Genomic DNA, 11,624 nt, shown 5'->3' with positions numbered 1-11,624 from the left:
GTGGTCTGCAACTGAGAAGGAGAAGGATGCTGCCCACATTCCCCTCACATGCCAGAGCCTAGGGGGTAGATTTTTGTGCCCCTCCCAAAACTGAGGGGGGGTCAGTGTGGGGGAGGGAGAGCTACTGGGAAGCAGGCTTGACGTGTGGGTCTAGGCTGGTGGGAGGGTGCAGGAACAGAATGGAGGTGGGGTCTGGGTGGGAAGGGTGGTGCGAGGTCTGCGTGTGGGGGGATGCCGGAGCCCACTGGGCACAGCCCATGGGTCAGATCTGGACCTGGTTTGCCTGGCTGCAGACCACGAGGCTTGGGGCACTCCAGATGGGAGAGATTGGTGGGGCTGCAGGGCTGGAGAGCCAGTACCACTCCCTGATGCTAGGGGAAGGGCAAGCTGTGGGGGCTGAATTCACACAAGCTGGGGACCCCTGGGCCTTCGGGTCCCCACTCCTGTTCTAGACAATGCTGCCCTGAGCATTATAAACTTTCCTGCTCCATAGGTGACCGGAGACTTCCAGAGAGGTTTGGAGGAGCAGCTCTAGCAGGAATTCATGTCACCACCAGTTTGGTCTCAAAAGACTTATGGGCGGCTCATTTGCATTGCTGCAAACATACAGCCTGGCCTGATCAGGGAGGCACCTTTTGCTTGGGGTTTTAAGGCATGTTGCTTGCTTCCACTCATACACTCGCTCACCTGGGGAAGGGACGGACCCCTGCTCACTCAACCCCAGCTGCATGTGTGCACATGGCACCCACAGATATGCATCCGCATGCACACAGAGCGGTCACACAGCCAGACTCCCAGGTGCCTGAGTGATGGATGCCATTGTGACCAGCATCAGGGCATGGAACAGTGGGAACTTTAGCGCTAAAACCACTGGCCTTGCAGCCTGAACTAAAGAGTCAGGCTCTGGAGATGGGGGCTGGATCTGACTCCCATCCAGTGTGGGTAAATCACGGAAGGGGCTTCTTGATTTACATGGGGCTTTCCTGGCGCATGTGCAAGCACACACACACACACACACACACACAACATTTCATAAGCACACGCTTGGCAACACGCACACAAACACGCTGTGACACACAACCACATGGTCACCTACACGCAGTCCATCAGGTAACAGGAAGAATAAAATACAACCAGTTTTATTGTCCAGGTTTCACAATAGCGCTGACAGCAGCAGGCACTGCCGTGTGTCAGGGTCTCATTTTAGGCACAAGACTTATAATAAAAAAAGTTTGGTTTTTTTTTTTCTTTTTACAAGAAGAAAATCTCAAAGCTCCCCTGCCCCTTCCCAGACTGAGTCTCCCCACCCCTTGTCATGACTGAAAGCACAATTCAGGCTATGCACACATAAGCTCCTACCAGCATCCCGGAGATTTTGGCTAAGACATTAAATTACCCCTCCCCCCCAAGACTATTCCAATTTTTCTTTACTATCATTTCTCAGCTTCATGTTTTGAAAATATAAATAGGTGCAGGGAACCCTGGTGCCCCGCACGGTCCCCCAGAAAGAGCGTGCCATCACAGGATGGGAGCTGCTTCGCCATGGGGCCTGGGGAGACTCGGCATCTAGGAACCAGCGGCGGGAGAGAGGGGAGGGGCCAAAACCAAGAGGCATCTGGGCCCAGATTTTTAGCTTTCCTCCCCCCTCGTCCATCTTTCTCACTCCCTTCCATTCCCCCGACTTTACTTGCCCCTCTCATACATTCAGCAACACTTCACAACTACAGACGGCCCCCCCCCACTCTCCCGCCGTACTGCAGCAGTGGAAGGATTCTTTAAAATAAAACAGAGGTGGCGTCCACCCCAGCGATTAAATAACAGAAATAATTACATTGTTCGTGGATAAAATCAGGAAAAAATAATCTTCTTTATTATTTAACTTAACCCCCCGCTGCCCTCTGCAACCCTCCCACCCCATCCCCAAAGGCACAAAGGTGTTTGGAACCGGACGGTTAGTAAAAATGCTGGAATCGAATTCACGGTGCTTTGGTGTGCTGAGGTTGGTTTGTTTTTGATATATATACACAAAGGTGGAGTTTTTCTTTAATATATTTTTTTCCTTATATGACAAAAAGCAACAACATCAAGAAGAAGACACTGACTCTGCTAATATAATTTTGGTAAAAATCTCTCGCTCCCCTCTCTAATGGGTGGGTGTCTGTGCCTCTCTGCCATTGGGTCTTGACCGATTCCTTGGGCTCCTCTTGTGTAGTCTGCGTTTGTAGATGGAGGCTGCGGGAGGAGGAGGAGAAGAAAAGGCAGCTTGTTACTGGGAGAAAGTTACAGAGCCCCTGCTTGTCCTTAGCTGGCTCACCCCAGGCCTCACGCTCCCTGGAAAAACACAGCAGGGGCTTCTATGCAAGCTCTGCCTCTGACCATCCGGGCAGAGTGTGCTGTGGCGCCAGCCCGCTCGCCACCAGACAATCAGGCCTTCTCTTGCCTCTGGCGCGCCGGGACCGGAGAAATCAGTGGAGCTTTTTCAGTGCACTTTGTGATGGCCCCTGTCCCCCCGCAAACACCGAATTTAAAGAGAGTCAGGTGCCTCCTGGGAGCCTGTTGAAAAGCATCCTATTCAGAGACAACTGGGCTGCTGTCTGTCCAATACGCTGTGTATTTCTTCCCTCTCCTTGTGAGCAGACAAGCATAGAAGCAGCCAGCACAGCCCAGACCACTGGCCCAGCAAGGAATGAGATCGCCCCCAGAAGCACCCATAATGCACCCAAAGACTTTGCTTAGGGAGACAGGAGCTCTAAGGTCTGTCCATTGTACAGCTGCACAGTGTGGCACTGGGCACATCCCGTCCCCTGTCTGTGCCTCAGTCTTCCCATCTGTAAAATGAGGCTAATTCCAACTTAACCCATGGGGTGGAGTCGGGGAGACTTTGAGCACCTCTGATAGAAGAGGCTACAAGAGGAAAATGAATTAGTGTTACGTGTAGTGGGAGAGTTTCTTCCCACCCCCAGCAGTGATCTCATTTATCACAGGGGCAGATGGCTGTGAATACAGCTCACAGAGCGGTGCCTCCCCACCTACATGTGGAGCCTTCTACTCAGGATAGCTCAGCAGGTTGCCGTAGGGGCAAATATGACATCAGTGGGGAATGAGCAGTGAGCACAGATGGGCTAGTTAGGAACAAAGACCTTCCTTTCATGCATCTGTCCCTGAGTTCAGACCCTTCCTCTTGGCTTGATTGGCACCAGCAGTGGATAAGCGCCTATGGGCCTTAGGAACATGGTGCAACATGTGCAGTGCCAAGGGGAGTCAGGAGCCAAGGCTGACTAATACAGTGTTTACCTGCAGTTGTATTTCACTTATCTCCTGGTCCATTTTTTCCCCCTTGCTTCTGAATTGAGTAGCAACTTTAGTTAGCCACACTTTGATTTACCTTGGAGTCACCTAACTAGATCACAACTGAGGGAGGCAACTGAGTTGTTCTGATTAAAATGATTTGTTTTTTGCAGGCTTTAGATCAAATTAAACCCAGGCTCAGATTAGCCAGTGAATGAGGGGTCCTGTAGCACCCGGGCAGGGGACTGAACAGAATGGCTTGGTCATACTTCCTGGATGTGTTGGTTGCTGTTGTTTAGATGCTTGGGAGGGAACAAGCCAGGAGAAGAGGGGACAAAGACCCCTGGTTGCCTGGCTCTTGGACTAACCCTTCCTTGGAATTTTATGTTTCCTGCTTCTGTTCAGAGCCTCACTGCGGGAGTGGGATACACAGGGACCACATTGGGTAGACAGGCCTAAACTGAGTCTCAGTGAGGTCTTAGGGTGCCCTTTAAGGTGGCACCCTAACTCCCCGCAGATATTGCCATAACAAACCATTTAATCTTCTTCCCTCAACCCCCGCCACGTGCAGATTTCTCCCTCCATGGGAATCCTGGTAGATCCATTTTAGCTGCTTCTCCTCCCCTCCCCATGAGCTGTCCCCCATCTTCCTCGACAGCTATAAGGATCCCTGGGCTCAGAGAAGCCAGCACATTTTGACTAGGCAGAAGCTTTCAGACCATTGGCGGCTGCACTGACTTGGAAGAGTCAAGGCTGTGTTTCCAGCTGGTCCCCGTGGTCCAGACCCACCTGGGAAATACCAGCACCAATAATCCTGGTAACGCAGGAGTTTTAACTGAGACAAAGAACAATCTTGACTTTCTGGCACAGGCTAAACAGCCCTTTCCACTAGTCTGGGTGACAGCAAACCTGTATCTTCCGTGGATGAGAGAGTGGGTGGAGGACACCTCTGTCCTGGAGCCATATATATCACCCTTCCTCCTGCACTTTGGCTCTCCACCATCCCACCTCTTTGCTCCATGTCCTTCAAGTCCCTCCAGACAAAAAGAAATGGAGGCAACTCCCTCCAGAAGCCATCAGTCCTACATCTGGGTGGGGGGGGGGGGGAGGGGGGTAAAGTTGCCCTCTCCCTGGTTAGGCTGCCTTTTCAATTCAGGCCCCACCAATGGCAGTGGGTGTGCAAAGATGGCAGCGGCCCTGAGGCCTCAGAGATTTAAAAGGGCCCCAGGCTCCCAGCCACCACTATAGAAGCAATGGCAGTGGCCAGAGCCCTAAGCCCTTTAAATTGCTGTTGGAGCACTGGGCAGCATGCACTGGGCAGTGCTGAAGGGCTGACTTGGGGCGGCAAGCACCCAGCCACAACCCTTTTGCCCAAGGTCCCACCCCTTGCAGGGGTCTAGAGCTATCTCCTCCCACCTTTCCCAAAGCCCAGCAAAGTCTGTCGGCCACCCTGCCCTGCATTGTAGAGTGTGGATCAGTGGTCCCCAACCTTTTGGGGCTGCCGTGCGCCCGGCGGCGGGGCCACTCACGCGCTGGGCACCCAGGGGCCGGGACGCACATGCGCCTGGGGGCGAGGCCACACAGGCACCCGGGGCTGGGGCCGTGCACGCGCCCGGGAGAGGGCCACCCATACGCTGTGTGCCCAGTGCCGGTGCCACCCATGTGCCGCACTCCTGGGTCCGGCGCTGCTCCTGTGCCTCACACCCAGGAGCCAGCAGCGCCCATGCACTGCGCGCCTGGGGCCGGCGCCGCTCCTATGCCACGTACCCAGGGGCGGGGATGCTCATACCCCACATGCCCGGGGCTGGCACAGCCCATGTACCATGCGCCCATGGGTGGGGACGTCCATGTGCTGCGCACCCAGGGGCCGGCACCACGCATATGCCGCGCGCCCGGGGCTGGCACCGCCCTTGCGCTGTGCACCCAGGGGCGGGGCCACTCATACACTGCGTGCTTGGGGCCGGCACCACCCATGCACCACGTGCCTGGGGGCGGGGCTGGCCCTGATCACTCCACAGGCGCACAGAAATGGCCCGGTGGGCGCCATGGCGCCCGCAGGCACCGCATTGGGGACCACTGGTGTGGATTGTTTCCAGGAATCCACCCATGGACTCCCAGAGCTTGGCCTTGGGCTAAGTGTCACGCGGGAGACTCAGAGGGCCATGGTGCAAAGAGCAGGCAGGGAGAACAATACGTACGATCTATGCAGGCTATCCGTGGTTCCTCCCAGTGGCCATTGGGCTGGCACCGAATCGTGGGCACGTGGCGTTGTACGTAGCCCTGGTTACACTGGTACCGCACCATGGAGTTTATTTCATATCGGTCCTTCTTCCTTCCAAAGGTCCTGGCGTTCTCGACCACAGGTGGGTCCCCGCAGGCAACTGACACAGGCAAGCAAGACAATGAGCAACTGGAGGCTCCAACCTCAAGGTGCCCCTGCTAGGCAATGGGCCAAAGCGGGCTGTCCACCAAGCAGCTCGAGTCTAACCATGCTGCTCACATTCACACACTCTCCCTAGAATAAGAACCATTCAACTACAGCTCCCTGGTGCAGTTTCTCCCAGGGGATCCCAAAGTGGGTTACAGGCTGTACATAAAAGGACTGCTTCACCTACCACTGAAACGCAGTCCTTTCTGGGGGGGAAAGGGGCAGCTGCATATACAGGGATCATTTCTCACCCCACCAGGAATAGGCTGACTGGCTAGTGTGCTGCTCAGTGCTTCTGTGCTGCACGGGGTGAAGTATGAGCTGCTCCATGTGGCACGTGAGTGGTGGGAACCCTGAGTGTGCATTATCTCAGAGACACAGGTAAAACATCAGCCTGTTTGATTCACTGCAGCCACAGCAGAGGCCTCCGCGTTGCTCGGCTGACAAGCACACCTGGCTGCAGTGCAAAGCACATGGCCAGCTCCCTGCGGATGCCTTGGATCCAGACAGGGAAGGGGATTCTACACTGGAGCTCTGTTGGGCATCTATTACATGCCAGTACTTGATGCCAGCGTTGCTAAGTGCCTGCCCTTGCCTAGGCCTGGCTTGCTGTATTGCCACATCTGTCAGCCAGACGTGGGGGCCACGGAAGCAGCAAACAAAGGAGGGATCATTTCCTTTGTTTGGGGGACTAGAGACGGAGGCCCTAAATAAAAGCCAGTTAATTACAAACCAAACTCCTTTTCAGATTCTGCTGCGGTTACTTCTGTCTTGGAAATTTAATCGGGGGGATATTGAAATTCTGCGACAGGCTGGGAAACTTAGCAACAACCTTCCAAAGGGTTCCATCCCTCCCCTCTGGAAAGGCAGGGCCATAGTGAGGGTCAGGCACAAGGAAGTGGCTGTCAGGAAGGCTTTTGTTGTTTCTGTGCCACTGGGGCTGTGGGTGGATGGGAGTGGATGGCTTGAAGAAGAAAGTGAGCTAGGAAAGGGCACTTCCCATACTCCATCATCTTCCTGCAATCACACCACCTCTGCAGCTTGATCCAGGGCTGGACGAGATCAATGCTTGGACCGGAGACCTCCAAGGTGTATCAAAAGAGCAGTGAGAGTGACCCAGAATCAGCACGGACTCAAACACCCCAATGCAGGGCTGGGGAGTACGAAGTCACAGGCGATTCTAGACAGTGGTGTGCTGCAGAGATGGGTGGGTGTCTCAGTAGACGGTGCTCTCCATCCTCAGGCAGTCTGGACTCAATGGCCTTAATTTTTGTACAATGCTAAGGGATGTGGTGCTGCTGGAAATACCATCATACCACATAAAGCCAACGTCCTGACCATGCGTGTTTATTAAAAATTTTACAGCACTTTTCTTCAAGACTTGAGAGGTGTTGGTACTGGGGATCCTGGTCAAATCCTAATTCTGCTTCCATAAATCCCTTTTGCTGTTTCAAATCCATGTGGGATTTGTCTCCATTTCCCGTACTAATCTCTTAAGCGGGGTCACTCTGCAAAAATTAAGGTTCTGCCCAAGGAATGGGTGAGGTTTCCTGGGTTCACAGCCAGGTGTTTACTCCTGTTAGAGCCAAGCGATAACTAAAGTATGGTCCACCAAGTCCTGCAGTGCCTCTGTGAACTCCATGGAGGGTAAGTATCCCAGCTTGCAATGTTCCACCTTTATCGAAGCAGAAGTCACACTGCTTTCCGGGCCTAGTCATCTCGTAAGCTGCCCCTACGTATCAAGGAGGAAGGGCTTTGCTAAGTACTCTACTGAAGCCCTTTACATCCTGGCAAGATGCCGATGAAACCCTTGGTAGGATAAAATTTAGCTGCTCTCGTGCTACAGATTTAAGAGCTGCAGCCTAAGCCTGGATATGGACCCGCACCCAAAAACAAGGAGCGCCATAGCTCACCTGTTCCTTTCTTGCACGTGAAAGGGAGGTGATAGTTGCATGGGACATCGTTCCACTCTCCTTGCTCATGCCAGATCATCACCACACAGTCCTCTCCTGCCGCAAAGAAGTTGTCGGGCTGGTTGGGCCTCCAGTTCTCATATTGCTGTGAAGAGATGAGAAGCCCTTCCTCTAAGTTACAGAGACATTTTCCCTATTCTCTTCAGCTTTCATACTGTGCAAACACTGAACGGGATGGTCCCAGTGTTCCCTATAAGCTGTGAGCTTAAGCAGCCACCCAGGAGAGATTCAGATACTACCCAGATGATTAGCAAAACACCCACAACCGGTAGCATGTGTTTCTACAAGTGGTGCATATTTGCACATGCCTTGGTGCATCTAACACAATTTATTCCACACATGGATGGAAAAAATGAGAAGGAACGTTGGTCCCTCCCTCTGCAAAATAGCTCATAACTGACTCCAATCAGTGCGTGTCCCAGTTGCCTCACTCCAATGACTCTAACATCCAGTCCCCAGACAACAGCTTCATGACCATACACCACAGCACAAAAAGTTAAAGTGGGCATGGGAAAAGGTGGTGCTTTCCTGAAATGACTCTCAGTGAAGAAATGCCCCCATCCCCACACACAACTCACGAGGGAGTTTCCATCAGACCAGCGGAAGTCATGTTCAATGGCCCTATCACTGAGTCCAATCCACTGGTAATCCTGTGCGTAGTCTGAAAAAGAAAGATGGAGAGAAGAGTAAGGAATGGGGAAGGGAGTTCCACCACCATTCACCTCGCCCACGCTAGTGGCAGGAGACGCAACAGAGGCACCCTGGGTTCTGCCAAGGATTGGAACATCATAGTGACAGGTCTGTATCATGGTTGTTTGACAAAGGGTGGCTCTGAATGATGAAGTCAGATCAGTTAAAGGAGCGGTGGATAAATCTCCCTCAGCTAGGAACTGAGAGTGCCTAAGCTGGCGGTGCTCTGGAGCAGTGTTTCTCAACCTTTTTTTATAAAGTACCCCTTTACAAAAAAAATTATAAGTACCCCCAGTACCTACAGTTTTCAGACAGACAACATTTTTTTCTACCGTCGCAACACATTTGTTTAAACAACTTCATCGTAGCCGGGCGGGCGATGAAATTTTTGGGTGTAAAAAGTACAAAAATAATAAAGTGCTGTAAAACTTAAAACAAAAAGTCAGATTCTCCAAATTTCAGTTGTGTTGACGTACCTCCCAGATTTCTCTTGAGTACCCCTAAGGGTACTTATACCACTGGTTGAGAAACGCTGCTCTGGAGTGTCACTGTACAGGTGGCTCTAGTTTGCCTTATTAATCTCATGAAAGTCTCCTGTAGTACCCTTGCCATGGGCTGCCAGGTGGCTACTCCGACTAGAGATGTTATTATCCTAGTGCGGACGAAGGGCAGGTCTTACTTTGTGGTCTATCACCCCTTCAGAAGCAAGGATGCAGAAGGGCACAGCAAGAAGGGAAATGTTGCATCTTGGTGCCCCAACATAAAACCCCAGTTGGGTCCAAACTGGGCCACTTTTCCCACATGCCTGCAGGCCCTCATATCTCCCTCGCTCACTAATGGGGCCAGAGAATGGCACACTGGCATTCTGGTTGGTTTTGGCATAAGGGAAGTCCCCAGGCATCCTGGACAAGACTGTGCACCATAGTAGAAGTTTCACCAGTTCTAATCCCCTTAGACTGAAACTTGGTTGGACAGAGTTCTGCTCCCCACCCCGGCTGCATGATGATCCCACTCCAAGTCGATCCATGGGGTGTACTCTCATCTCAGCTCCCTCTCCTCCAGAAAAATGGGAGGGTTATTCCTTCTTCTCCCGGAGTGAGAAGACTTCTCCAGCACCTCCTCACTGCACCAGCTCAGAGGAGACCATCTCCCTCTCTGGTCTGGAGCTATTTGGAGTCCTGGGGTGCAGTCTCACTGGCTCCAGTGTAAGAAAGATGCTGCTTCCACCCCAGCCCACTCCCAGGTCTTGCTATTTCTACCAAGATTGGAGAGGTGGGAGGCAGAACAGTCAGGACTGGGCAGCCCCATGGACCAGCCCTGCAGAGTTTCCCACAGCCAGCAGGACTTTTCCCTGCCTTTCTTCCTCTGGGCCACCAAGAGCACAGTGGCACAAGTGCCGCGGGTGGGGGGGAGAAGCACTCCCCTTGGATCCTTCTCCTGGCTGGTGTGAACTGCTCCCCACACACCCCATCTCAGAGTCCCACTCCTCACATGCCCTGCCCATGCCAAGTTCCCCACCCCTGCTCCCATTCCCCCCATCCTGCCTCAGACTCCCACATGCCCCATCCTCACCAAACCCCTCTCCTTACCGCAGGCTCCCAATGCTCAAACCCACTGTCAAGCCCCATTCCCCCGCCTCAGGGTCCCACTCCAGACATGCCTTGTTCCTGCCAAGATCCCCTCCCCCGCCTCAGGCCCTTGACCCCTAAATGCCTCACCCCTGCCAAGCCCCCATCCCTGCCTCAGGCCCTTGAGCTCCACATGCCTCACCTCATCAAGCCCCCTCCCCTCCCTCAGGCCTTCAACCCACAAATGCCTCACCCCCACCGACATCCCTCCCCACTTCAGGCCCTCTGCTCCTAGTGCCTTGCCCTCCTGCCAGTTCCCCTCCCCGACCTCAGACTCCCACTCCTTAACACCCTGCCTTTCCTCTCCCACCTATGTCACACCTTCCCACTCCCCAAAGACCTTCCTCCCAGCTCTCTCACACTCCCATCCTTTCCCCTCCTCTCAACAAGTCACCAGGCACCCACCCCTCAGCAACACCTACATCTTCCAATATCCTGCTCCCCACAAACCTCTGCATTGGTATGAACATGCCAACAGGTGCAAACATCTTGGGAAGCAGCTAATGTGGCAATGGGATACCATAGCAAGTCTGTATGAGCCACAGATCTATGGAATGAACCGGGTTTGTTTCCCAATATGGCCCCAGATACTGACGATTCCTCCTCTCCTTTAGGTTGACAGGCCTCGATTGACAAGAACTGTGAGAGTCAGTGGAATTCACCCAGCAAGTTCAGTGGACTTTTTGAGGCCTAAATAGTCAGCTTGATCTTTGCCCATCCTCCCTCAGATCCTAGCCATTAACCCCAGCACTCACTGTTCACAAACTCTTGTTCTTCTGGAGTGATGATACTGCTCAGATGGGATTGATGTTCCCGGCACCGGGTCTCAGCTTCCACCCATGTCTCTCTCTGTTCAAAGTGCTTGTAACAATGGCCCTGGAACTTGGTCCAGCCCTCATCACAATCCTCCAGGTCTGAAACACACAAGAAGGGAATGAAAGGGAACTGCATGTGTCAGAGCAGAGTGCCATCCAACTCACCTCTCGGTTGACCAAGCATTCATGGAACAAAAATACACACATGGTCACACCCACTAAAGAATAAACCTTGATATTTTTGTATGTTATAGTCTCCAAGGTAAAATGATCAGAAGGCAACCAAGGAATAGTTTATGGAGGGGATGTAGGCTAAAGACCCTGTGGTAGAAGTGGAGATAGGCACTACTGAAAAATTTGACAGATAAATTCCTGAATATTTCAAATTCCCAATCAGGTTCCAGAACTCTACATTTGAGAAATACCCTCAGATTACACCACTTTCCCCCCCCAGGGCTGTCCTGCTGATTTTGTTCACCTTGGGGAGCAGCTTTCATCTTTGAAACCTGTATTTTGCTCCCCACAATCAGTGTTTATGCATCAAAGATGGGAGGGAGGGGAAGGAGAGGTCACAGTTCAGATTCAGTGGGATACAATCACTATTCTGAGTCTTCTCAGATGGAATAAGCAACCCGGTGAGATCACAGAAAAGCAACGTGGGGCAGGACTTACCATATGGGAGACAGAAAAAAACAACCACTAAAGAAAATATTTAAAAAAAGGATTAGGAAAAGAGCAAAAATCGATCACCTCTTTAAGTGGTTATTGCTAGTGATTACTGAGAAATGCCATCAAAGAAAAT

General features: G+C 52.5%; 1 protein-coding gene across 2 annotated transcripts in view; it reads right to left on the bottom strand.

The window, feature by feature from the left end:
* Positions 1 to 2,036: 2,036 nt before the first annotated feature.
* Positions 2,037 to 11,624, bottom strand: part of ACAN (aggrecan) — a 90,052-nt gene continuing 80,464 nt past the window's right edge. For both annotated transcript variants that reach the window (XM_075897060.1, XM_075897061.1), the window contains 5 exons: positions 10,763 to 10,921; positions 8,268 to 8,350; positions 7,630 to 7,774; positions 5,487 to 5,669; positions 2,037 to 2,232 (listed from right to left, as the gene is read on the bottom strand). In XM_075897060.1, the coding sequence (XP_075753175.1) occupies positions 2,144 to 2,232; positions 5,487 to 5,669; positions 7,630 to 7,774; positions 8,268 to 8,350; positions 10,763 to 10,921 (659 nt within the window). In that variant the 3' untranslated portion in view covers positions 2,037 to 2,143. The remainder of the gene's footprint in view (positions 2,233 to 5,486; positions 5,670 to 7,629; positions 7,775 to 8,267; positions 8,351 to 10,762; positions 10,922 to 11,624) is intronic.

This window comes from Pelodiscus sinensis, chromosome 14, assembly GCF_049634645.1.
Source record: "Pelodiscus sinensis isolate JC-2024 chromosome 14, ASM4963464v1, whole genome shotgun sequence".
Classification (NCBI taxonomy): domain Eukaryota; kingdom Metazoa; phylum Chordata; order Testudines; family Trionychidae; genus Pelodiscus; species Pelodiscus sinensis.
Note: the sequence above shows the minus strand (reverse complement) of the source record. Positions and strands in the feature narration are given on the sequence as shown.